We start from the raw sequence: 24,390 nt of genomic DNA, 5'->3' as shown, positions 1-24,390 counted from the left end.
GAACAAATTATTTTTGTGGACCGTCTCTCAAAATGCTAATTGTGTTTGGGCTTAAAAGAGAAATCAAAGCTGAAAGAGATGAGAATTAGGCTTTTGTAACTCTGAGTTTGCCAGCTCTTCCAGTGTATTACAAATTCTGACCAGTTCAGAGGGACCCTGATCCACTCTACCACCCAAAAACCAAATGTAAAATAATTATGTATGCCAAATAAGGAAAATAGTTACCTCCCACCCTGTAAATATATTTTCCACTTGGATATGAGCCCTGCATTCCAGGCATCTCCAGTCATGTTACTGGCCTAGCCACACCTTTGACCTTAGTCCACTGCACCTGACCTGGGTAGTCACAGAAATAATCCTCCAGGTTTTATTTTGATTGTTTTGTTGACATTCAAGCCAAAGTTGTAATCCATCTTTTACAGACACAACATGCAACATGTGAAAACTGTCATTCATTCTGTGCAAGAGCCACCAAACTCCCCAAACAAGGCTGACATCCTGGTCTGCTGCCTCTATGTATGTATAGTGTGAGACAGCTTAACGACAAGAAGTCTCTAATGAAAGCATCAGACTAAGTTACAGACAGCTACTCATCTCTCCTAGTCCTTCTAAACATATTTCCTAGCAGGAAAATGAGCCTCACATGAGGTATAATTTTATGTGGAAAGTTAATGGATCTTTCCTAGTCACTCAGTCAAATTTAATGTCATAATTACTTCTCATTTTACAAATGGGAATGACAGTGCAACGAAATGTGTACACCCAGAAGCAGAAGCGGACACTAAATGCAAGCTTTTTTTTTCCCACTGTAATGAGTGAGATGGCATGTTGAATACAACTCCAGAAAAAGTGAAGGAAGGGAAAGGAAACAGTGTACAGCCAGGAAAAAAAAGAAGCTGCATCTCAGACCATTCCAAATAATGACTTTATTTTCTGTGGAATATCACCATGGCAGCCCCCACAGCAGCATCAACATCCTTCCCGTAAACCACAGGGAATGGAAAAATCCTTTCCACTTCCTGCCTCAGCACCTCGTTCCTGGCAAGGGCACTTCCGCTTCCCAGAATCCTCCTCACTCCTGTCTCCATCAGATGCTGCACAGGTAACATGGAACAGAGGTTTTCAACGATGCCACGGCACAGAGCTCTGGTTACGTGACCCAGGGAGAGGTCAGAGACAGCAATATTGGTCACTGATGCCAACTGCTCGGGAATGTGTCTCTCTCCAAATATGGTTGGGTGAACTGAGAGTTTGCTGTCGTTTTGGGCCAAGGCTGCTTTGATTATCTTTGTATAGATGGCAGACTCCTGAACCTGAAGCCCTGCAGATGGGAAATACCATGTTACTAATCTGAAGGGGTGTAGCGTATCTTACATGTGGGGACTTAAAATGGATGTTGATTCACCTGTTCAGCAAAATATTGTATATCTTTTTCCCTGTCCCAAAGGTAATTGTTTTTCCAGGATTATGAACCACAGTTCTCCCATCCAATTGTATCTAGTGTCTGTGATACTAGAAATCTTTTTCTGATCACAGAAACTGCCTTTCCTGATAGTACAGCTATTTCTCTTTGCCTATACTGTGCTAAGTTACACAAAACAACATCTTTAAAGGCACTAATGGCAGACTTCAGCTTCACTGTCTGGACTGCATGTGAATGCAAAGTTCGCTTCAAGTATTCACTGAACGAACAATTTCAGAGCTTATTTCTGCATTGCAAAACCCACGAGATTATAAAAAAAACCTGTAAAGACCATGTTTAAAGCACTTAGAAGATATTACATGAGTTTGCGTCTTAAAATCCATTAGAGTGCTGCAAAATATGCAGCAAAAGGCAACTGATATAATCAAGGGCCTCTTTTGGACTGCAGTCATACAAAATTAGAGGCTGTCCTCAAATTTGCTGAACTTTCCTTTTGAAAAACAACTTGCAAAAAATAATTCTCTTATGTTCTTGAAACAAAAGAAAACCCAAAACCTAGAGGCAATGTGAATGTGGAGTCCAAGCATGACTGTCCCAGCATGTTCATAAGCTTCAGCAGGAAATTCCAGAGATCTAGGAAGCATGACCCAAGAGTTACATCCTTGTTCCTTATGTGGCATGACAAAACAGCTCTAGGCTTGTACCTTTGCCTTAGCTTCCTTCTACCTTGCTGATTAACCTCAATTTTAAGCTTTAACTAGCCTTGAAATAGCTTACCTAGCTCTTCTGTCCACCGTGCCACCATGTCGACAAATGTTGCTAGCACATTGCCTCCGTTAAGTGATGCTGCCACTGCCAAGTAGTCACCATTGAAGTAGGGAAAATAAGTAACAGCTGAGGAAGGATCTGGTGTCTCTGGAGGCTGGAAACCCTGGGGCATTGAGACAGTCAGCTGAGCAGAGGTACTGATATTAAGAACTAAAACGCAAAAGAAAAATAAGAAAAAAAAAATCAGTAATCAGTGTTTTACTAGGCTACTCTGAAGGAGGACAATGAGAAAACCAAGCAAGATACCAAAATGATCATACCTGCATCAGTCCTCTCAGTCAGACAGGAATAAACAGAGCACTGGAAATCTCCCAGAGCAATTCCTACTTTTGCTCCTTTGGGTATTCCATGCCATGCACAGATTGTCCTGCCTGCAATACTGCCAGGGTCTCCCACCTCTGGAAGCAAGTGAACAGGAAAGCCGGACTTTTTCAATCTGCAATCAGAACAATATTATTGCAGGAAAGCAGTATGGGAATGTGCGGCATGACTACAAAGATGTCTTTGAAGTCACAGATGAACCTGGCCATACATTTGTGGCTGCTGGATTTATGGATGCTTTCAGCTATTTAAAAAGCTTTGTCCTGGACAGGGGCAGCATTCCAGTTCAACGGGCTGGGTAAACTAGAATAATCTAGAAGAATAAATAGCTTTCCTTTATATGCAATCTGATTACCTGAGATTATACAGCAGTACGTGTTCAGCAAGTTTAACCTACTGAGGTCATACGGACAAGCAGTTCCAGGGTAAAGGGACAATCACAAAAATAGCAAAAAAATGCAACTTCTAAGTATCAAAGAACTTTAAGCTGTCATGCAGCTAGTGGTTCAAAACCAAATCACAAAGAGTTAAGTCCAGTAAACTCCTTACACAATCAAACTGCAAGATACACCTCATTGCTACAGCAACACCACCAGATTAGTAAAAGTTCAGTAGGCCAAATGCAAGTTTCTGTCACTCTCTCACACCTTCACGAGCAGATCTTTTCACCTTGGAGTCCTGGCCTAACCTAAGCCCTGAAATATATAAGGCCTTAGCACTCAGCCTTGAAAGAGCAACTCATTAAAACAAATAAGCAAATAAACAAACAAACTAATTCTCTATAAGACTTCCTGTAGCCTAATAACTCTTAGGTATTATTACCAGTAAGTCTTAGTAGTTATGAAGGAGCTTAGCTGAAAGAACTAGAGAGCAATAAATGTCTTTTACCATCACAGAGGTAACACCTTGGCTGCAGCATGCACTTGTCCATCCCATCCCATTCCACCACAGAAAGGGAGAGAACAGTTTGGTATACAAGGCCTCACTGACGAGTCTCTCAGCTCTGCTGTCTTAGGTATTTCTAAAAACACTGTGCCAGATTTTACATAATTTAAACATATCTACCTTACAAACCAGAGCAAACTCTCAATAGTTCTTCAGTACAGGCTACACCACAATTGATTAGGAGTAACTTTCAATCACTTTTTATCTGTAGCACATTCATACTTAGGGCCCAAAGAGGTGTTCACACTCCCTGACACAAGCAATGCACAAAACCCACTGAATGACCTTCGCACTTACATGTCAGTATTCCAGCTTTTGTTTCTGGAATTAAAATATCCCCAGCTGGCAGCATTCTGGACGGACATGAGTGGCTTCTTCAGGTCACACAACATGGCAACCACATAGTCATGGATAGTGCCGGCTGCATCATAAGACTTCAGAAAATCTGGACTTTTAAACAAAACATTTTAAAAACAATGAGAGGTGCTTTAAGGCAGTGGGAGCAAGATTACTTCCGTGCTACAGGGAACTTCAGACATGTGTGGTCCCATCTAAAAATGAAACGGCCATCTCAGTGATCAACCTGCATTTTATTGTTTTGTTTTCGTTTGTTCTTTTAAATGGAATTTGTTTTCCAAGCTGTTACCACAGCAGCAATACTTATGTCCTGATGGAAGATGGAGAGACAGCGGCTTTAAGGAATTAGTTGTCTAGGTTCAAAAGCACAGCATTGCAAAACAATTACGATTGTTTGCACAAAAAAAAATTTCACTTCGTTGATCCTGGAGCATTTGAGAAAAATAGGTAAATTCCTGCAGTTGCTCTAGGATCCACAAATTATATGACCGGAAATGTACCAAATGGTGAATCAAAACAGGAACAAAACAAAGCAGCTGGACTCATGAGTTATACAGCTCTAAAGCAAGATCATGCCATGCTGCATGTATTTGCTGAACACACATTGGAAGAAACCAAGACCTAGTACGTTTTTCCCCATTCACTGAACCTGGACTCCTTGCTGAGGAAGACACTGGCTCTTTGAGGAACACAGCATACTGCAGACAAAACTGAAGAGCAAATCTTGCTGATGCCAAGTCATAAGTGAAAAATTATATCCTCTGCAAACACGCCACAACAAAGCAGACCATTTGTAACACCTCATAAGGATCTCAGCGTCTAAGGAAGGAAGGAACTGAAATTAATTTAGGGACTGCTTGTTTTAGCATCTGGCAGCAACCAGACAAAGCAACTCTGTTAGTGTTTTAGGCGTGTTTGTACTTTTCACAATCTGCTCAAGGCAATATTATAGTGTTCAAACTGCATTAGCAGAGCTCCTCTGAGCGGTGGAACAAACTAAAATTATTCTGTGATACTTTAAGGCTTCTGTTACTATATGGTCAGAAGCTTTTCTTTTTATTAAAGAGATCTGTAGTATTTTTATGAGGTCAGAGATTCTTGTGTGCTCAGTTGCATATAGTTTATGTTGAATACTGCCATTTAAAATATTCTTTGACTACTTAATTAATATTACGTTACAGAGAATTGCAGCCCCTCAGCCTCTAGTGGCATTACCATGCTACAGGAATACTAATTGTCACACAAATTCAAGATGAGAAACTGCCAGTGAAACAGCTTGATGTACCTCTTCTTTAAATACCAGTAGACTGTGGCACACCCAAATCCAGTAGCCAAGCTGATATGTGACTGTGGCAGAGGAAGAGAAGAGAGGAAGGTGGGACTGCAGCGGCCGTCTTGCCAAGTAATCAGATGACTGACCTCCTCTGGCTCAAAGGTAGTGCCTGTACCACACTCTGTCCACTTGCAACCTGAAACACACAGTATGCGAGAAGGCCAGTGATTCCCTGCAACATTGTCTGCCTGGCATTCTTCATTTCTGGACACTCTTGATAATTTGTCAAATGGATTACAAAAAGAGCAGAAACAGAGCCAGTAGTGATTATAATCAAATTAATTAGTCACACTTTTCAGCCCTAGATAACATCATAATGCCAGTCATCCTTTGCTAAAACAGAGAATGGTATCCAAGGCTTTCCTCCTCTATAAGCACTCCTAGCGCCTAGAGGAACAAACAACTTGCACCTTGAGATATTAATGATACAACTTAAACAACAGGTAACCCACAAAAAAAAAAAAAAAAAAAAAAAAATCACAGTTCTGCTGTGGGAGGTAATAAGCTGATGTGACAGCTCTCACATATAAACCTTAACTGGGATCTGCCACATTGTGACCTAGAGAATGCTGTGTTAGTAATGAACTGCCTATGATGGAGAGCACGTAGTTTCATCACCTTTTGAGCCAAAGTGACAGGAAACCTGGATCTATATGTATTAAGCAATGGACGGCAAAGTACTAAAGAGCATGCCTCCCCTGTGCTACGCAACAAAGCTTTGCCAAAGGTAGAATAGGATTTAACTTAGTTTTCAGTTTTACCAGTCCAGCATGTTCCTTTTGAACACAGAACACTACACCTTTGATGAAACCTTCACATTCTTCCTTGTGAAGGCGTCAGCGAAATTACAGCAACTTCTCAGAGCTGCTCAGAGCCTTCTCAGCAATGTCTGCTATTGCTCTGGTCCCATGTGCTACTTCCTGTGCTGACATGCTCACCACAAGCAGTCCTGCAAAGGCAGCATATGGTTCTGTCAGAGCAGCAAACTAAGCAGAGGCTGAGCTCAAGCACTGGCATGTGATGTTTGCTAGCACACTCCAGAGCACAGCTTCAGCCTCTGACAACTACTGCTCTCCTGCGTGATGCCTGGCCACAACGTGGGGATACACACTGTCTCCAGCTGGCTCTATAACTGAGGCAACCTTTTGGTTTTTGGCTGGGCATGGGAACAGAATTTCAAGCTGTCCTGTGCCACTTGTCCCACAGGTCAGAGAAGAGACACAGCTGCTTAACTGACTAGCACAAATAGGGCTAAAAGAGTCTTTCTTGGGCTGGATACAGGGATTTGAAGTTACACTCACACAGTAGAAAGCAGCCGTGAAAGCTGGGAAGTACTACGTGAAACATGCAAAGCAAACATACTTTTTCTTGTTCCCTTAATTACCGGTTCTATCAAGTCTGTTTGAACTGAATTTCCAATTGGTTTGCTTTTCTAGTTTTAAATGCATCCTAAGAAATATTATTAACCATAAATCTAACCCTAAAGGATGCCATTAAAAATATAATTTGTGTCCCAAAGTGCATGAATTCACTTAGTCTACTCAAAACAAGTGAGAGCAAACACCCTCTTTCACTTGATAAAAATGAAACAAAAGTGGCATGTGGCTTTAGGAAATAAAATATTAACCAATATGACATAAGAATCTATGTCTACCATGAACCCATGAGGCTTTGTTATGCAGCCCTTGGGACAGCTGGAAAGCGAGCAACAGCTTCTTCAGCCCATCAGCCTTTGGATTTCTTTCCTTCTAATCATTTTAGTGTTTAATGTAAAATTACAGCCAGTAATGAATAGCATAGGGTCTCTTAAAGCAATTAAGACCCTGACACCTTTGACAGGCAGTGACCAGCACTTTTGGGAAATCTATTCTGTGGTTTACAATAAATCTTTGCTTAATCTGCATAACTCCTATTATTGTAAGACTTATATAATTGTTCAGATGTGTGCATCATAAGGTAAAGAGAAAGAAGACATGAAACCACATTCTGAAAGCTTTAGACTTCAGTAGGTTTATAGGGTGTTAGCCAAGAAGATAATCCATCCCTATCTCACAGGGCTGGCAATCCAAGGCCTGAATTTTTCAAACATCCTCACTGTCACAAAGATTATTTGAGTATTTGCACAATTGAGCCTCATGTGACTACCTCACTGTGGTTGATTTTGTTTCTGAGGTCTTGGCCCTTCATTCTACAAGCAGCTGAATATTCAGAATCATGTCCAAAACCCTTTTTCAGCTCCTACTAACAGAAGCATAAGAAGCAAGATGAATGCAACACGACAGTCTATGACTTGCTAGGGAAAAAATGGCCTTGAGATTGGGGGCAGGGGGAAGGACTGAAAACATCATTTACTGAACTTCAGTTTTTCTCCTACTGTACTTTCAAACAGCATTTCAAAATAGCATAGCAATATTCACTGCTGGATAGCTACTGCTATGCACATTCTAACATAAAGATCACACATAGCTTATTTTTCAAGGCATACACAGAACTGCTAATACTGCTACTGTAGAATCATTAGAAGGTATTGAGATACGGGGCAACAGCTAGTTAAGTGTTTTATGAGGTGAATAACATTCCCCCCCCAAAAAAGCCATTCACATGATTCAGAAGTTCTTTCAACTGGCAGCAGATAGCATATGATGGACAAGCAATTTGCAAGCCACCAGTATGTTATTCCTCCTTCATATTAATAATTGTGCTGACTCTGCAGGGATCTCACAAGACTAAATCCTTTAACTAATCTGTGTAAACAACATGGTCAACTACAGTCAGTAGCTGAAATTCCAGTAATTAAAGCAAAATTCCCACAGAAGATCTTCTGTTAATTCTGTTTTACAGAAGACCAAAGTGAACATGCAACAGTTTCCTATAGATCACATCAGTGTTAAAAATTTATTTTCTGCATCATAATACTCTGAACAGGAATGACAAAGAATTAATGTTACCTTTATCTTTTTTCCAAAATACAATCCCGTGCATTTGTCCTGAAATGCCAATGTGACTGACTCTTTGAAGCTGCTGCTGAGGTAGAGCAGCAAGGCATTCATTCAATGCTCTTATTATTCTCCGGACATTCTGCTCCATTCCCTGTAATCATAAAGCATTATTCTGAGCATGAAACCATTAGGATTCACTCAGTGTATTTATTAAACAAGGCTACTCTATTCAGAAGTGAAGAAGAGAATTCATTTAGCTTAATAGCATGTATTAGAATAACATTCACTACTAAATTGAAAAAAAAAATGCAAAAAAACCCCACAAAACCACAAAAACTGAAAACCAATACTAGCAAGTTGAGAATGAGATAACAGCCTCTTAAACTGAAGGCCAAATAATTCTTCACTTAATTTCCTAAGTTACCATACTCAAATATACCTTTTTAAAAAATCCATTACATGCTTTCATCAGTTCACCTTATATATTGCTCTTTTTTCCCTCACAAAGAGGATTATCTGCATGTTCTGACTGGCATGCAGTCTCCCTTCCTTACATCTTCCTAAAGCTCTTCCATATTTACTCACTGCTGATTTTGATGATGCCAATACTTTGTTTCTGCATACTCTATTCCTAGAACTACCCAGCAGACTGATCTACTCGGCAAACTGACCAAACCGTGCCACAAGAGAAGCTGTATTCCAGCTTTCACACTTTTGAAGATTCAGATTACTTTGTGACAGACCAGTATGAAGCTTATAAGCAAAAGTATTCAAATACAGTCTACACATAGATGTGAACTAATCTGTGCATACATAGTTTTGGCTGCATAAACATGACTGGAGGAGTGTTGGCCTGTTTGATATCTTTGCTCAGAAATTAGACCCTGGACTCAATACAATACTAGGCCAGAGGAATGTTGATACACATTTTTTATGATTCTGATTCATCCTTTCTTAGACTGACAAACACAATGAATGTAAAGATCTTTAACAGGAGTACATGTTCCTGGTTATTTCCACGGGGAATTTCCAGTTGTGATTCCATCTCACATTAAAGCGCAAAATACTCTTCCAGTTGGCAAGTGGTTGCTGTTTTCTGACTGGCAGCGTCAAAGACAAGGTGATGGTTCATGGGAGAATAGTTTTAGATTGTTTTATGCCACTTTTCAAAACCTGGGTCTTTCTTAAATCAAGCAGCTGTACTTGACTTTCTCAAACAGTAAACAGAGAGCATTTTAATTCTACTTTCAGACATCCAGACACATGCAGCAACCATCTGTCAATCCAGGCACAAATACAATCCAGGAAAGCCACTGAAGTCTGCACAATGTAGCGAAACAACCCGGCAGCTACAAGGCGAGGCCAGTATCCTGAAATTGCCAGCAGTGCTACCTGCCACCCCTTACCTGCGGTCCAGCTTCCAGGCTACTGGTGTGTGCTTGAGTCTCCCTGGAGCAGCTCTCTGCCACCACCTGCCCTCGCTCTGCCCCTACCAACAGGGCCGCTTTAACCGACGTCGTGCCCAGGTCTATGCCCAGCACGCAGGCAGGAGCAGGCCTGCCTGCCGCTTCGCTGCTCGCCATGGCCACAGGTAGAGGGGATTGCTTTCACCTTCACCACCACGGGTCTCTCTACGTGGTGGCCAGACCGACACCCACCATGCTGAGCCCCACACTGCTCCTTGCTGTCTCTGAGGGGCCACCTGCCCCAAGAGCCAAGGGTGCCCAGGGTACAATCAGTGCGGGCTCCCACCCCAGCAGGACGCAGGGACTGGGCAGACTAGGCTGGGAAAGCAGCCTGGACTTTGCCCTCTGGCTGAAGATGTCTCCCCTCAGCAGTGGCTGGACACTATCCCTCCATCTTGAGCGTGACAAGCTGTCCTTTCCCCAGTCCTCCCCGGTGACCTGCGCAGCTTTAAACGAAACTTCAACAAACAACCAAAGCGACGAGACCTCCCTCCGCTGGCAGCTCTCCCTCCTCACAGACCGGCCGGCAGCAGCCCAGCGCCCAACCCGCCCTGCCACACCCAAGATGGCACCCGAGGGCGGCCGCACTGGCGCAAAACGCGCGATGGGCGCTGGGCGGGGAGTCGACAGGCGGCCGCCTCACGTGAGAAGCTGAAAAGGGAAGAGCTGGGGCCATGCGGGACGGAGCTGCGGTGCTGGAAGGAGGTAGGTGTCCTCTCCTCAGCACTGCTTCCTCAGTGTTAACACGTCCTAAAGCGTGGGATGGCCTTGCTTCACTATGCTTCCTGAGGGGAGGATGGCGGGGACTACAAGTCCCAGCGTGCACCGCGCCGCCGGGGTGGGGAGGCTGGTGGGGGCGCGGTGGCTGCTGAGGTTTGTAGTCCCCCGCGGGGAGGGGGAGGGCGCGGAATCCCTCAGGGGGTGGTAGCTTTCTGTGGCGGGAGCGGGATAAGCTGTGAAGGAAAGATATTTTCCCGGAGGAGTTTGGGCAGACAGAGGCTGAAAGACCGGTGCTCTCTCAGGGGTGCTGAGGGCCCCTCAGCCGGGTGGGGCTGGGGGCCATGGTGCTAGGGAGGGAGCTATTTGCAGGGAGCTGTCAGTTGAGGGGATGGGGTGGTGGTCCCTTAAAATGTGTGGGTCCTGAGCAAAGCCTTCTCCCCACTTTTCCTGCAGTTCTTCCACCATGAGGGTGCAATACCTGCTGCCCACTCTGCTGTACCTCTTGCTTGTGCTGCTGGGGCCTGGCGGTGAGTGTTTGGCCATCCCAGCTTGGGCCCACAGGGCCTCCCAGGCACGGGCCAGGTCTGAACTGGTAAGAGGTGGAAGAGGGCTGCTCTGCAGTATCCCCGTCATGCCTCTCTGGGGAGACCTGTGCCATGGTTCCCATCAGCTCTTCTTTCATACGTTACCTTTGACTTGGTGTGCTCATATACGGACAGTGCTACACGGAGGCACTGATGTGATGGAGCACTTGCCTTGTGCTCCAAACAGCCTCTGCAGAAGCAGACTAAATACTGTTTGTGGTGCAGTGATGAACTGGGGAGCTCTCCTGCACTTAAATAACTTCTTAAGAACACTGTGTAATATATGGCAACAAGAAAACAGTGTCCAGGGCAACCTGTTTATCTCTTCATTTCTGGTCTTATTTTTATATAGCTCTTTGTTCTTCCTCTTGTGTCCGTTAAACACACAATGAGTAAAATAGGCTTGCATTCCAAATGTCAAAGTTGTTGACGCATGACCAGCTTATGGCTTTGATATCAGTGGTATTGGCACTTGGAATCTTGATCTCTCTGAAAGCATGACGTGGTACAACATAGCTGGATTGTTGTAAAGTAGTATGCCTTAATAGCAATATTTCAGAGCACTATTGTAAGGTGCTTGTGATTGCCAAAGTGTTAAGGTAGTAAATGTACATTCTCTTGAACATCTGGGTACCTGGTTTGAATTTGTGACCCAAGAAGCAATTTTAAATGAAATTTTGGGCATTTACGACTCCTAAGTTAGTAGGATCACATCAAGAAAAAATTAGTGTGGGTTTGAAGTATCCTGTAGCCTTCTCTTGGCATGAACTTTTGTTGTACTTCAAATATTAAAATCACTTCCTTGTAACATGTTCAAGTGACAGTTATTTCCTTCTTTTAAGTTGTTTAGTTGCCTTGAAATAAGCTGTACTCCCTTTGCTGCTTATCACGTGTACTAATTTTATTAATCTGGCACTGCAGGTACCAATGGACAAAATGTCTATATCACAAAAGAAAGTAGGTAGTTCTTCTTAAGGAGCTGTTCATCATTCACAGTAATTGAGATTTGTGGGGGGTTTTTTGGTTGGTTGTTTTTTGTCCTCCCCCAGATGGAGTCATTGTATTGTCTGTCCCTGAAGTGGTTTCATTAGAAAGTGGAAGTTCAACAAACGTCACTATTTCTCTAAGGTAAAAATAATGATTGTATCTTTACTTTCTCTTTGGAATGGGGGACGAGCAAGTGGGTAGGACTTGGCTATATAATTAAGACTTTCCTGCAGAGTCAGTTAATTGCTCATACAGAGTGAATGTCATCAATGTGATTGGCCACTTCTAGGCTATTACATTGCTTAGTACCAGTATGGACCAAGATAGTGCAGCATTCTCACAAACAGCCTTGCATGGTTCGTCTCTGACAATATCCCATGCCATTTGTATGGGAAGTTGAGCAGGAAAAGATGTTTTGTACTGTCTGCCCTATATTAGCTTACTGAACTGACTTCCTCAAGTCAACTTACAGTTCATCCCTTTCTAAAAATTTATGCTTAAGAGAAACTTGCATTTCCTAGAAGGATCACCAAAAAAAGTTTACCAAGCAAACAGAACTCACCATTTCTAGCAAAGGAATGCAGCTCCTCCAGGGTGGGGGCTGATGCACCTTAATCTCATAGTTTAATACAGTGCACTGTTTACCCATGTTTTTGCTATTTCAGCCTCTTCTCAGGAAAGGATTGTTAAACACATGCACCCCCTGTTCCCCCTTTGGGATCTCAAAGTTTGAGTAAAGGCAACAGTCAGATGAAAATGTAAGAACTGTGATAAAGATGAAAATAGCAAAACGTGGCTGCAACAGTCTAGAACTCTTATTTTTGCAAAGAAAGATGTGGTAGTGTAATCTTGTTCATGGAGAAGTACAGGCATTTGACCCTTGTGATATTTTAAGTACTGCTGTGCAATTAAACCTCCTGGACAAATGCTCAGTGGAGTTCTCTGGGAAAGCTGTGCAAGACTATGTCACTTTGAGGGATTTTATTTGAGGGTTTTGTTGTTTTTGTCTTTCTTACTGCACTGCAATAGTTTCTGCTCTTCATCACCTCAAGTACGTGTCCATCATTTCTGCTCCTCTTTACCAGCAAAGGGTTAACAAGCACAATGATAGGATTCTGGTGGCAATGACTTTGCTCTGCCACTTGTGTGGAAAAGAGGGAGGTAAAATGTGGCTATACAACTGTCTAGTACCCATCACTAGTTCAGATAAAAGAAATAATACGATGCTAACATACTTTGCTAGTGTTCCTCTGAGTACCGGGTAGGTACTGTTGCATATGGACCCTTCATTATGTTTGCAACAGCTGTGAGGACTTAGCAGATACACTCCTGCAGCCCTGAAGCAATCTTTGTGAACTCAGGCACCAGTCTAACTTGTTTTTTCTGCCTTCACAGGGCTCCATTAAATGAGACACTGGTGATAACTCTTAATATTACACACTCATCAAAACACAGCACCATTGTTGAACTGCCTGATGAAGTAAGTGACAGAACAGACTTCTGACCTTATGCAAAAGCCTACTGCTAGTATGAAGCAACTCTCCTCTTTCTTCCCTCCACTTTGCCTTGCAGGTACGATTGCCTGCAGGTCACACTAAAGCAGACTTCCAAGTGAAAGCAGATGATGTTGGACAAGTAACAGTTTATCTTTATACCATTAATTCCAACTTAACTGGGTGAGAATCTGGTTTTTAGTCCCACTTACTATCCTACAGCTTCCTAAACTTTGGGGTAACTATTCCTTCCTTATAGTTAAGTAGTTAATGGGACATGAGTGGTATGTAGTTGAGAAGATGTGGTGATGCTCCAGCAATCCCCAAGGTATTCAGATAAATACAGGGTAGGGAAGCAGAGCAATAGTCTTGATATCTTAGATATCATTACTAGATGACTGTGAGTTCTCGTAGCTCCTTAGTCTGGTTTTAATAACCCCTCCCAAAAGTATCAAAACTACATGTCATTTTTTCTGATCCAGGAAGCATTCGGTTGTAAATGTCCAGTGGGGTACTAGTCTTACTGTGGAGAACTCATTCTGGAGTGCTAATAGCCTGATGCAGCTGTGTGCCCACATCAGTACCATGAGATATAGGTGTTTTGCTTTCTAGTTAGGGGAGCCCTCTTCACAGATGCCAGTCCTCCCTAATAGGAAAGCAGTCTAGCAAGATGGAGAAAGCTGGATTTTATTTGCTTATTACCCAGATGCTACTGAGCAACAGGATACTCCTGTTTTACTTCCTCATTTTGCTTCTGCTTTTAAGACTCAAAGCAAATGCAGAGGTAAGCACATGAAATGCTCAACAGGACAGGCGTCACCATGAGGCTTTGCTGGCAGAGCGTGAAACGTGAAACTGCTCTTGCATAACAGACCTTGTGCTAAGAGAGTGGAAGCCATAGGCACAAGATGACCTTTTTGAAGATTTATATGGTAAAAGAATGGAAAGGAAAGATGGAGGCAAGAAGGAAAGTGTAGGTTGAGGGTAGGAGTGGGAGATGTCCTAAACATAACAAGGACACTAAAAAAAAAGGGGAGCAACTTGACTGAAACCAACTCTGAATCTTTATTGTCTTGTCTCAACACCTGGACTCTGTTTTCTCTTTTAAAGCAGAACAAAGGAAAAACTCCTGAAAAAAGTGTGAGCAGACAAATTAACTAATTCTGTTTGCATTAACCATCAGACCTAGGATTCAATTTCAAGTGATTCATAGCATCATAGTGAGATATGCTGATGAGGTGATTGGCTGGATCTATTTCCTCGCCTGGTCTATCTCCTTTTATCCTCAACTCTTTGAGAACTGGCGACGAAAAAGGTAAAGAGACTTAAGATGTGTTTGCAAGTCACTTAAGCACCTTCTGCAAATCGTGTTCCTAGCTTCAGTTACATCCATCTGGGTTATCATGAATTATGCATGGAAAGACTGGGGAAAAAAAAAAGGCAAAGATAGGGCATGAATAAGTGCAGCCCCAGTGAGCTTTTATGCATGCAGGTCAGAGGAAACTAAGTGCATCCTACAGACACCTAATCCTAAGGTTTGGCGTCCAATACTAATTTGTGATAGAGGAGACTTCCCCATTCCCTTTGGTGTCATGTTGCAAACCATCTGGCCGAGACAATTGCAGTGACCACCTTCAAAGATTACTTACCTTGTGAGCTGTTTATCAGACAGTTCCTTGTAGTGTAATCATTAGGCCAGCTCCCCTTAAACTAAGTGACTGTAAGTAGAAACGTTATTATATATGAAAACTAAAGCATTTGTTTTGCCAAAGATGCACTACAGCTTCTATAGATTCAGGCTGGAATGGTTTTGTCAGACTAGCTGAGCTCATGGAGAGGTGAAGTTAAACAGCAGGGACACAACCTTGTCAGTGAGAGCTGTTGCGAGTACCAGTGCATGGTATATGAGGGATATTTCACCTTGCTTCCTGATGAACTTGCAGCATCATGTTGTCACAATGCCTGCAGCTTTGGCTTACATCAAAATTTGCCTATAAATCAGTACCTTCTAGGGTCAAGTTGTCGCTGGAACTGCCTGTAATACTCTGATGCATATTTATCGTACACTTTTTTTTTCCCCTCCTTCTCTAGTGTTGTCGGACTAAGCTTTGACTTTATAGCATTAAACCTTACTGGCTTTATAGCATACAGTGTGTTTAATGTTGGACTCTTCTGGATTCCCTTGATTAAGGTAAGTATGATTCTCTCTTACTACTTGCCTGGGGGTGGGTATCTACAGAAGGGAGTTAAGGCATTTGACTGGTTTTGGTTTCTCTTACATTTAGGAGGAATTCTTAGTCCGTTATCCCAGTGGCGTGAACCCTGTGGCTATCAATGATGTGTTCTTCAGTCTCCACGCAGTAGCTCTAACTCTCCTCACCATAATTCAGTGCTGCATCTACGAGGTAAGTCCCAATGCTGGGCTGACCTGTCAGCTCTGGCAGAGCTCCCTCTGTCGGACACCTCACCGCTCACCGTCCTCTCCTCTTGGGCTCCGAAGTCCTCTTCATCGCACTTTCATTCGCCTTTATAGAAGTCAGGCTTCGCAATCCAGCTGCCTTTATCTTTCCTGAGCTAGTAGCAACTCCAGTAAGCTTAGCTACTTCAGCCTCATGGATGTTCTGAGCGTAATTATAAGTAAACTCCTTAGGGACTCAGAATAACTAAGGTGAACAGCCAAGTTCATGAAGTTCCCAAACAGATCTCTAGCCAGCACGTGGATTACAGCTCTACACAGTACAAATGCTGGTATGAGCTTTGCTGTTTCCTCACTACTGGGAGCATTCTTCAAGCTAGGACAGGTCCTCAGGAATTCCCTGCAATTCAAACTTTCAGATTTTTTCAGCCTCTCTTCTAAAACAGCTGCAAAGGCCCTTTTATAATTCCCACCCCTTTTCAGGTGAGACTGGTTGTTATAGTCAGGTGGTTCTCTATTTAATTCCCATTGTAAAAGCCTCTGACCTGAGCAGCCAGTTTTCTCCAGATGGTAACTGTTTCTCTTTTGGAGTGCTGCTTTTGTGATGCTAAACCTAAAACTGTAACAGCCCATTTGTCACCACTGCTAGGTGCAATAGTCTTTTCTAGTAAAGAATTAGAAGGCAACCATGAATCTTTTACCATAATGGCATTAGCAGCCTTTTGCATTTATAGGAACTCTTGATATCATCAGACTGAACTCAGGAGATTGTTACAGATGTGGTACTGAGAATAGGCATCATAAATACTCAAGAATGCTGCTACAATATTGTTTGCCACTTGCTCACGGACAGCAGTGTTCCAAGTGATTGATGTTGAATATTGCTCATCAGCTCTTGCAAACCTACAGCTGGCTGCTGTAGCACTCATTTAATCTTAATTCCCTTGTGGTATGAGCCTAACTGGTAAACGACAGGTTTGGACTGTAACCTTGCATAGTCCTGAGCATATTCTATATCTTACAGTGTGTCTGGGGATATATGACCTAGGTCAGTCTAAGTGTATCTGCATTTCTGTTTCAGAGAGCAGGTCAGAAAGTATCCAAAGCTGTTGTTGGACTACTGGCACTTGCATGGATCTTCACATTTACAACACTGTTTCTTGCTGCAGCTGAGGAAATGACATGGCTACAGTTCTTATTCTGCTTCTCTTACATTAAGTTAGCAGTCACACTGATAAAATATTTTCCACAGGTAAATCTGAACTCTTCTGCTTTTATAACGTATTCCTGTCACCCTAAGCCTGTAGTGTATGCTATTAAAAGTCTGACTAGACTAAACCAGCAATGATTATTTATTAAGTCTTTTAGTGACAAAACCAGCGTAGTTATACAGAAGGCTTCTTAAATGGTGATCTCAGAAATGCTTGTACATGACATGCTGACTGACTTCTTGTTACACTCTCAGGCATACATGAATTTCCGTCGGAAGAGTACTGAGGGATGGAGTATTGGAAATGTATTACTAGACTTCACTGGTGGAAGCTTCAGCCTTCTCCAGATGTTTTTGCAGTCATACAACAATGGTAGGGCTGGAACTGAAGTGGTAGGGCCTTTTTTAGTGGGGTGGGAGAATCCTGCTACAGAGCAGATGTAAACTAGTAGGTTATCTTGGGAGAATGATGTTTGTGCTATAGTATGGCTGTTCTTCTACTAAGAATAAAGAATCTGTTCATATTCCTTCAAGACAGAAAAAGAAATAGCTATTCTGAAGAAATTACAGGAACAGTTATTAATTAGCTTTGCATAAGATGTACACTACAGTCAGTCTTAAGGTGTGTCTAAGCAGTCCAGGTAATAAACATGAACTTCTGTAATATGTATGGCATGACCTTGTAGCCTTGAGACAAGACTACAGTTGAGGAGTTAGTCTTAACTCTCTCGCTTTGTGTTTGACAGATCAGTGGAAGTTAATCTTTGGAGATCCAACCAAGTTTGGCCTGGGCGTCTTCTCTGTCATCTTTGACATTGTTTTTATAGTCCAGCACTACTGCCTTTATAGGAGACGAGGGTATGAACCTTGTGAATAACATCACTTGTGAAGACAAAAATCTTTAAATTGAACTTGCCCCTACCCTGGCTGAGGGCTTTCAAGATGCCTACTACCAGTTACCAGAAATATTGATTCTGATCTCTGTTTATACTTTGATCCCCTCTGGTATGGAATACAAGTTGATGCCTTGCCAAATGCTGATTGCCGGATGCCTTAAAGGACAGCAAGCTATCTAGCCACCACTTGCAAATGGAAGATTCATGCCTGTTGAAGCTGCAAAGATGGCTTAGCATGAGCTGTCCAAGCAACACGTGGATCTTTTTCCATTAACAACAGGAAAAAGAAAGACCAGAGTGATGTCTTTCTGACTGGAAGTGAAGCACAAAGAGCAGAGTTCTGGCTTCCAAAACTGAGATCATGTTTAAGCAACCACTTAATGTAATGACTGAAGACTGCCTGCTGCTGCTGACTCCTCACAGACAGTAGACCACCACTCAGGTTGGCCATGAACAGCTGTAGTGGTACATGAAAGAATAATGAGGTTGGTAGCAAATAAAAAAATGCTAGAACCTGAACTCTTCATTAAAAAATACTGAGAAGCAGCAGAAACTGTATTCTTAGCACCTTTGAAAGAGCTTTCACTGAAATAAGACAAGTGCTCAGATTTGAGTACTTCTAGTGCACTAACTTCATTTTGCTCAGTTCTACTGACATGCCTTGAATCCTAAATGGTAGATGGTAAAGATTAAAGATTTATCAAAGACATTATTTCTAAGTGGATTATGTTAACAGCCCTGTGATTAAAGTTTAAATATATGTTTTTGTTCCTGGGCAACTTTCTAACTACACATGGTATGTTCTAGGTAGAGATCAAAGTCTTGAGTTATTTGAAGGTAAGCATTATACCCTTTAAAAGAACTCAGAGTCAATCCATGCATTTGTACTTTAACAATACTTGAACACTCAAAAGCTAATGCATCTTACTAGGTTGTCAACCCAAGGAAAACTAGAATCCCTTCTCCCCCCTGCTAGAAACCAGGTGAGGCTTGACAGCACTGCAAATACCCACCAGTGAAATCAGACCTTACTAACCTCAGACTGCATTGTGTTAATGTCATCCACAATCCACTCTGAGCCAGAAAAAAGGTCTTGGCTGGAGGCATTCAAGTGATGTGGCATTCTTAAATGTAAGGAGAAACAGCTCAGGAAATCCAGCTTTGTTTTATTGTGTGTAAAATCAAGTGAAATAGCAGTACAAATAGCAGTGTATCTTTATAGTAACAAAAATAACTTCAACTTGAAAGCCTTAAAATTTACCACTGAATTCTTAAGTTACAAAATCCAAAAGCAGTATTGTAGTAATTCCATAGATATAAAAATGGTAAATAGGCATCTGCTGGTGTGTACAGAACAGTCTGAGATGCATTAATCACAACATACGTACGTGGTGCAGCAGTAATGTACTGAATAAGTTAGTTTGCCACCTCCTCATGTTCTATTTACAACAGCTTACCTGAAGACTGCTTAAGGAAAGTATAGATATGTATAAATCAACTGAAGGGGATTAAAAACTCCAGTTTTTGGATAATTGTAGAACTAGCTGGTTAACAAACCACTAGGATGCTAGATAATTAACTTAGTGTTGCAGCAAGAATCTTAAATCCTGTGGCATGTTGATTTAAACAACTTAGTATCTTACCAGAAGTTTAAATTTGGTCAAGAGGCACTTTTGCAAATTACTGGCATATTCATCTCTTCCATCCAATAAATCAGTGATTTAAGCAAAGTCTTCTAGAAGACAGACCAAAATCCACCCCTCCCATTTCAAGTCTGATAGAAGTGGAATGAAGAACTGAAGACTCTACAGCTATGAGCAGCTCTTTTGGTAAGTTCAGCAACAGTGTTTTCTTTCCTGCTCCATGTTCCTTTCATTTAAGCTTGATTCATTTGATGTTACAAATTACTTGGGAACAAGGAGAATTAAGGTTTTACTCTGACAGTGAAGTTGAACTGTAGTGTCTATGAACTTTTAGTGTACTTCAGGCATTAACCGAGCACTTCTGTGTTACTTTGTTGTTTCTTGTCTGAAGAGGCTGCTTTGTACAGGGAATCTTTGCAGTAAACCGTAATGCCCCAAACCCTTCAGCATACTCTGTCTAGCTAGCACACAATGTGGGATTAGTACAGTGCTCCTCCCCACAGCAGTGTGCAACTCTTAATTCTGGCATTTTTATTTGACAGCATGGGGGAGACAGGACAGCTTGCTCCTAGAAGCTTAAGCACAGCAAACCCTCGTATCTTCCATAGCAGAAACCACATTTCCTCTTAAAATAGGAAGCTTTTGTGCTACAAAAGAATCCTGTCAAAGTTAAGGCTTTTCCAGTTGCTTCCTTAGATAACTAGGGTTTGTCCTGTCCTCCTGAAAGCCATGACTACAATGAAGTCTTACCATGTACCTGCAGGGAAGACTTTAGAGAAGCACTCTGCTGAGGGGACTAGAGTTTTACTACTGCCAGTTACATCAGAGGAAGAAAAAAAGTGTTTACCACAGTTAGGAACATGCACTCCTTCCAGACAACCTGTTCAGGTCTAGTATTTGCTTCCTTGCTTGATACCAGTCTATATATCTCCCTCCCCAACCCTTCCCCAACTTGATGATTGATTAGGACATCATGGATTGTTGCACAGCCTTCTGCAGAGATTGCCTGGTCACCAGCAGCCGTACCACTTCTTCGTTCCTTTTTGTCAGCCTCTTCCTAGCTTGGTCATGGGTCACCATTGTCATATCCCAGCCATTCACCTAAGAAAAAACCATAAAAGGAGGCAGGTGTGTGGACTCGCAGGTGTCCTTTAACTGTTCTGTCAGAACTATGTAGTAGATATGTTTATGCCACAGCTCTGTTTGTTCGTAAGCCCCACAAACTGTCCTGGAAAGTACCCAGAAGACAGTATTTCCCCCAGCAGAAACTTCTCTGTAGTGTGCCCTTAGTACTACTTTAGTACTTGTCTTGTCTTGGTGTTTACCTGCATGATCTTATCTCCAATCTGAAGTCCTGCAACTTCTGCCGGGCCTCCTTCTGTCACCCTTGTTACATAGATACCCTGGGAAAAAATGGAAGTGTTCATTTACTAAATACGGGAGCATTAAATACTTAAAGGCCACTCTGACAATGCAAAACCACATTGTAGTGTATTATGGGACTCTAGTTAAAAACAGGTTTGTGCAATGTTGGACAATAGAAAAGGTGGAGAGCTAACTTAAAACAAGCTTAGTCTGCAAATGATAAAGTGGCAACAGAGTAACCTTTGTAGTCAGCTGTGTGAGAGAACAGAATACAGATGCAAGTGAGTGAGCTTGCTGGGGGAGTTGGATATGCTCAGCCTCTCCCAGAAGTAGTTGCTACAGGAAACAAAGAGCACCTGACCTTGTCGGTCTTGTCTTCAGAGAAAGGATTCTGAGTAGGATCCTGATCAATGCCACCTCCAATGCTGAATCCCAGAATCAAATTGTCACCTTGGCGAAGCTTGTGTATTTCAATTCTTTGCTGAAAAGAGAACAAGAAAATAGATTGTGATCACTGGAAGAAATCTCAAGTGTGTTTCAGACACAGGTACTTAAGACCCAGCAATACCGTAAGCCTACTAGAGCAGGCTGCATCACAGCTTGGTAAGCTTACACATTGCAGGTAGACAGCTCTAAAACCCCTCGGCAGCACAGAACGATCTCATGGCCTTTGCTGTCTGTCAGTCACAGGCGACCTTGGTGTTGACAACAATTGGCTCTGAACCATTCTCGGCCCTACCACAAGGCAGCAGGACAGGAAGCCATCTGCAAGCTCACCCCAAGGGCGCTCATGCCATGATACAGCCAAGCTCCTTAACTACGCAGTGCTTTACCCCGCCTGGAGATACAAGGGGAAAACACTAAAAATAGAGCAGGTCTCTTCAAACATGAGTCATGTCTTGCTAACTGGCAGTCACTCATAGCCAGACTCATCTTGCTCTTTATCTGTGTGCCCTGTGTTCCTGCCTAGCCTTATCAGTGGAAATAACAACCTATTATTAGGGTGGTTCTTTTTCAAGATACCTTATATACCAACACTCTTTCATAATCCAGAGACAGGTTCCTTGCTGTCTGATGAACGCAGGCATCTGACAAGCTTTACTCATTCTCTAAGTACTGTATAAATGCCAGCTTGTGCAATTCTTGAGCCAAGATAAAAAGCCACAGTCTTAACTGAACCAAAAACCACCCAAAACGTTCTTCTCGAACAGCCCTGGCAGACACTGAGCTTCCCAAAGGCGGTAGGCTCCGGCTCTCACTAGGGTACAGGCAGCTGGGTCACACCAGGCCAGCTTCCATCTCCTCAGGGCTGTCAGCTCTGACACAGCTGGGAGTGGTGCGGCGTATTTCAGCTGGGTGAGCCCACAGCACAATTAAATTCAGCATTCTAACTAGCGGAAGAAACAACAGCGCCCCTCGCTTGGGCTGTTTGTCGATTAAGGCAATTAGTATACTTTAAAAGCTCTACTTCTTAACCCCACCTAGGCAAAGCAGGTGCCTATCCTGTCTATGTCCCGCAGCTGCTCGCAGCAGCGGGCACCGAGCAAAGCGCTCGGGCGCACCAGCTGCACCGCCACCGGAGCAACGAAGACCGGGCTGGCGGCAGCGAGCACGGGTCTCCGCGAGCGCGGTGACAGCCGCTGCTTCCCTCTCCCTCAAGCAACGCCTGGGCAGGCGGAGGGGGCCGCAGCCCTCGGCAGGGGTCTGTTCCCTCCGACCGGCGCAGCTTCCTCCCGGTTCTCCCATCCGGGAGCGGGGAGGTGTTTGTGTGGGGCTCGAGTGCCCGGCCCGCCCGTTACCCGGACAGCCTCCACAGCAGACAGCCGCCGCGAGGGCGGACGAGGAGCGGCCGCGAGCGGCAACCGGGGCCGGCGGCGCTGCAGTCCGCGCCCTTCGTCCGCTCCTGCCACGCACCCGCAGGCCAGGGCTGCCCCGGGACGCGCCCGGGCACCTCCGCCCCCGCCGGGCACCTCCGCCCGCTGACAGCCCGCAGGGCGCTGCCAGGCAGCGCCGGCACCGCCGCCTCCGTCCCTGTCCCGCTCAGCAGCCGCCGGCGCGGTGCCCCCGTCCCGTCCCGTCCCCGTCTCACCACCACGGCGGTGACCGGCTGCCCCGGCACATACGACATGGCCCCGCCGCCACTGCCGCCGCCCGAACAAAAGCGCCTCGCCCGGCCCCGCCCCCCGCCGCCGTCGCCGCCGCCGCCAGCCAATCGGGTGCCGCCTCGCCCGTGGCGGAGGCGCGGGCGCCGGAAGCCAGGCCGCTTTCCCGGCGGCTCCCGCGCCAAGATGCCTGACAGGAGCTTCCGGCGGGGAGGCGAGAGGCTCCGCTGTGGCGGTAGGTTGGGCCCAGCGGGGAGGCGCGGCGGCCTCGGCTCCCGCGGGCGGCCCGCGGTGACGGGCTGTGTGTGGTGTTCCTTGGCAGGGTGTGAGGCGTGACGGTCGGGCCCGGCCGAGGGTCCCGCGGAGCGGCGCGCCGCCGTGGATGAGAGGTACGGGCCGGGGGAAGGCGGGAGGGCCCCGCGGGCGCTCCGCGGCGCCAGGCGGGCGGTGCCGGGAAGGGCCTCCGCGCGGCCGCCAAAGGCCGTTGAGCTCCTTCCGCGCTCCGGAACGGCGCACCTGAGGGCGGCCTTGCAGCAGCGGCTGCCCCGGAGCCGAGCGGCCTCGCCGGGTCGGTGCCGCGGGCCCTGCTCTCCGCGGGAGGCAGCTCTTCAGCACGGACCGGGGCTGCGCCGGGCCAGTCTGCCCCCCGGCCCGTACAGTGTGTGTCTCCTTTACCCCAGTCTCGTTGGGAGAGAGGAGGTCCCCGAGCCCGGCTGGGAGCCATGGCCGCTGTGGTGGCCAAGCGCGAGGGGCCGCAGTTCATCAGCGAAGCGGCGGTGCGGGGGAACGCCGCCATCCTGGACTATTGCAGGACGTCTGTCTCGGCCCTGTCGGGCGCCACGGCAGGCATCCTCGGCCTGACCGGCCTGCACGGCTTCATCTTCTACTTCCTGGCTTCCGTCCTCCTCTCCGTGCTCTTGGTGTTAAAAGCCGGACGGCGATGGAATAAGTACTTTAAATCCCGAAGGCCGCTTTTCACGGGGGGGCTTATAGGAGGGCTCTTCACATATGTCCTGTTCTGGACTTTCCTGTATGGCATGGTTCACGTCTACTAAAACAACTAGGAGCCACATTAGCTGCAGTGCTTTTTAATGAAGCAGGAGGACTGTTGCCAAAAGTCATCTACACAACTAGGCCAGCTTACCTTTTAAACTGTTGTTCATCGCTTGTATTATTAATACTGTCAGTAAATTATGTCCAAGTACAAATGAATTGGTAGTACTGTTCTAATTAAACTGAATGTGAAACACCACATGGATGTCTCCCATGAATATTTGTTTGGTGGTTAGGAAATACCTCCTGTCCCTAACTGCAGGCACAGCTGTGGGTTAATGTAGTCCCTTGTATCCTTTGTGTTTTGGA

The 24,390-nt window shown here is 44.6% G+C and overlaps 4 protein-coding genes across 6 annotated transcripts; 2 read left to right on the top strand and 2 right to left on the bottom strand.

The window, feature by feature from the left end:
• Positions 1 to 926: 926 nt before the first annotated feature.
• Positions 927 to 10,351, bottom strand: SHPK (sedoheptulokinase). Its single transcript, XM_072882362.1, has 7 exons — positions 9,553 to 10,351; positions 8,156 to 8,297; positions 5,160 to 5,343; positions 3,815 to 3,967; positions 2,512 to 2,687; positions 2,201 to 2,401; positions 927 to 1,321 (listed from the first exon to the last, which is right to left on the bottom strand). Exons 1-7 carry the CDS (start codon positions 9,727 to 9,729, stop codon positions 927 to 929), a joined length of 1,428 nt encoding a protein of 475 aa, XP_072738463.1. The 5' UTR covers positions 9,730 to 10,351.
• CTNS (cystinosin, lysosomal cystine transporter) lies at positions 10,175 to 18,637 on the top strand. Of its 3 annotated transcripts, none has more exons than XM_072882363.1 (11): positions 10,175 to 10,317; positions 10,786 to 10,859; positions 11,966 to 12,044; positions 13,299 to 13,383; positions 13,476 to 13,579; positions 14,580 to 14,711; positions 15,488 to 15,587; positions 15,682 to 15,801; positions 16,894 to 17,064; positions 17,278 to 17,395; positions 17,769 to 18,637. In XM_072882363.1, the coding sequence occupies exons 2-11, from the start codon at positions 10,796 to 10,798 to the stop codon at positions 17,897 to 17,899; spliced, it is 1,104 nt and encodes a 367-aa protein (XP_072738464.1). In that variant the 5' UTR covers positions 10,175 to 10,317; positions 10,786 to 10,795; the 3' UTR covers positions 17,900 to 18,637. The 3 variants fall into 3 exon arrangements, with proteins under 3 accessions (XP_072738464.1, XP_072738465.1, XP_072738466.1); XM_072882364.1 differs by lacking the exon at positions 10,175 to 10,317 and adding an exon at positions 10,446 to 10,485; XM_072882365.1 differs by lacking the exons at positions 10,175 to 10,317; positions 10,786 to 10,859; positions 11,966 to 12,044 and adding an exon at positions 12,567 to 12,661.
• A 427-nt stretch (positions 18,638 to 19,064) lies between these two features.
• On the bottom strand, positions 19,065 to 23,156 carry TAX1BP3 (Tax1 binding protein 3). The gene is made up of 4 exons (XM_072881947.1): positions 23,016 to 23,156; positions 21,288 to 21,407; positions 20,887 to 20,964; positions 19,065 to 20,662 (listed from the first exon to the last, which is right to left on the bottom strand). The coding sequence occupies exons 1-4, from the start codon at positions 23,052 to 23,054 to the stop codon at positions 20,525 to 20,527; spliced, it is 375 nt and encodes a 124-aa protein (XP_072738048.1). The 5' UTR covers positions 23,055 to 23,156; the 3' UTR covers positions 19,065 to 20,524.
• Positions 23,157 to 23,166: 10 nt separating this feature from the next.
• EMC6 (ER membrane protein complex subunit 6) lies at positions 23,167 to 24,280 on the top strand. The gene is made up of 3 exons (XM_072881948.1): positions 23,167 to 23,263; positions 23,351 to 23,417; positions 23,709 to 24,280. The coding sequence occupies exon 3, from the start codon at positions 23,751 to 23,753 to the stop codon at positions 24,081 to 24,083; it is 333 nt and encodes a 110-aa protein (XP_072738049.1). The 5' UTR covers positions 23,167 to 23,263; positions 23,351 to 23,417; positions 23,709 to 23,750; the 3' UTR covers positions 24,084 to 24,280.
• Positions 24,281 to 24,390: the final 110 nt, after the last annotated feature.

The sequence above is a fragment of the Ciconia boyciana genome, chromosome 17 (assembly GCF_034638445.1).
Source record: "Ciconia boyciana chromosome 17, ASM3463844v1, whole genome shotgun sequence".
Classification (NCBI taxonomy): domain Eukaryota; kingdom Metazoa; phylum Chordata; class Aves; order Ciconiiformes; family Ciconiidae; genus Ciconia; species Ciconia boyciana.
The sequence above is the reverse complement of the archived record's forward strand: the minus strand, read 5'-3'. Positions and strand labels throughout refer to the sequence as shown.

Excerpts from the sequence above, each read along its gene's own strand:
- SHPK (XM_072882362.1), bottom strand. The coding sequence starts at position 9,729 with ATGGCGAGCAGCGAAGCGGCAGGCAGGCCTGCTCCTGCCTGCGTGCTG. Across the intron at positions 2,688-3,814 it reads AAAAGCTGGAATACTGACAT|ATTGAAAAAGTCCGGCTTTC; the intron begins GTAAGTGCGAAG and ends TTCTGATTGCAG. Across the intron at positions 2,402-2,511 it reads GACTGAGAGGACTGATGCAG|TTCTTAATATCAGTACCTCT; the intron begins GTATGATCATTT and ends TTTGCGTTTTAG.
- CTNS (XM_072882363.1), top strand. The coding sequence starts at position 10,796 with ATGAGGGTGCAATACCTGCTGCCCACTCTGCTGTACCTCTTGCTTGTG. Across the intron at positions 15,802-16,893 it reads TTCAGTGCTGCATCTACGAG|AGAGCAGGTCAGAAAGTATC; the intron begins GTAAGTCCCAAT and ends TTTCTGTTTCAG. Across the intron at positions 17,065-17,277 it reads TGATAAAATATTTTCCACAG|GCATACATGAATTTCCGTCG; the intron begins GTAAATCTGAAC and ends TTACACTCTCAG.
- TAX1BP3 (XM_072881947.1), bottom strand. The coding sequence starts at position 23,054 with ATGTCGTATGTGCCGGGGCAGCCGGTCACCGCCGTGGTG. Across the intron at positions 21,408-23,015 it reads AGCCGGTCACCGCCGTGGTG|CAAAGAATTGAAATACACAA; the intron begins GTGAGACGGGGA and ends TTCTCTTTTCAG. Across the intron at positions 20,965-21,287 it reads CTGAAGACAAGACCGACAAG|GGTATCTATGTAACAAGGGT; the intron begins GTCAGGTGCTCT and ends ATTTTTTCCCAG.
- EMC6 (XM_072881948.1), top strand. The coding sequence starts at position 23,751 with ATGGCCGCTGTGGTGGCCAAGCGCGAGGGGCCGCAGTTCATCAGCGAA.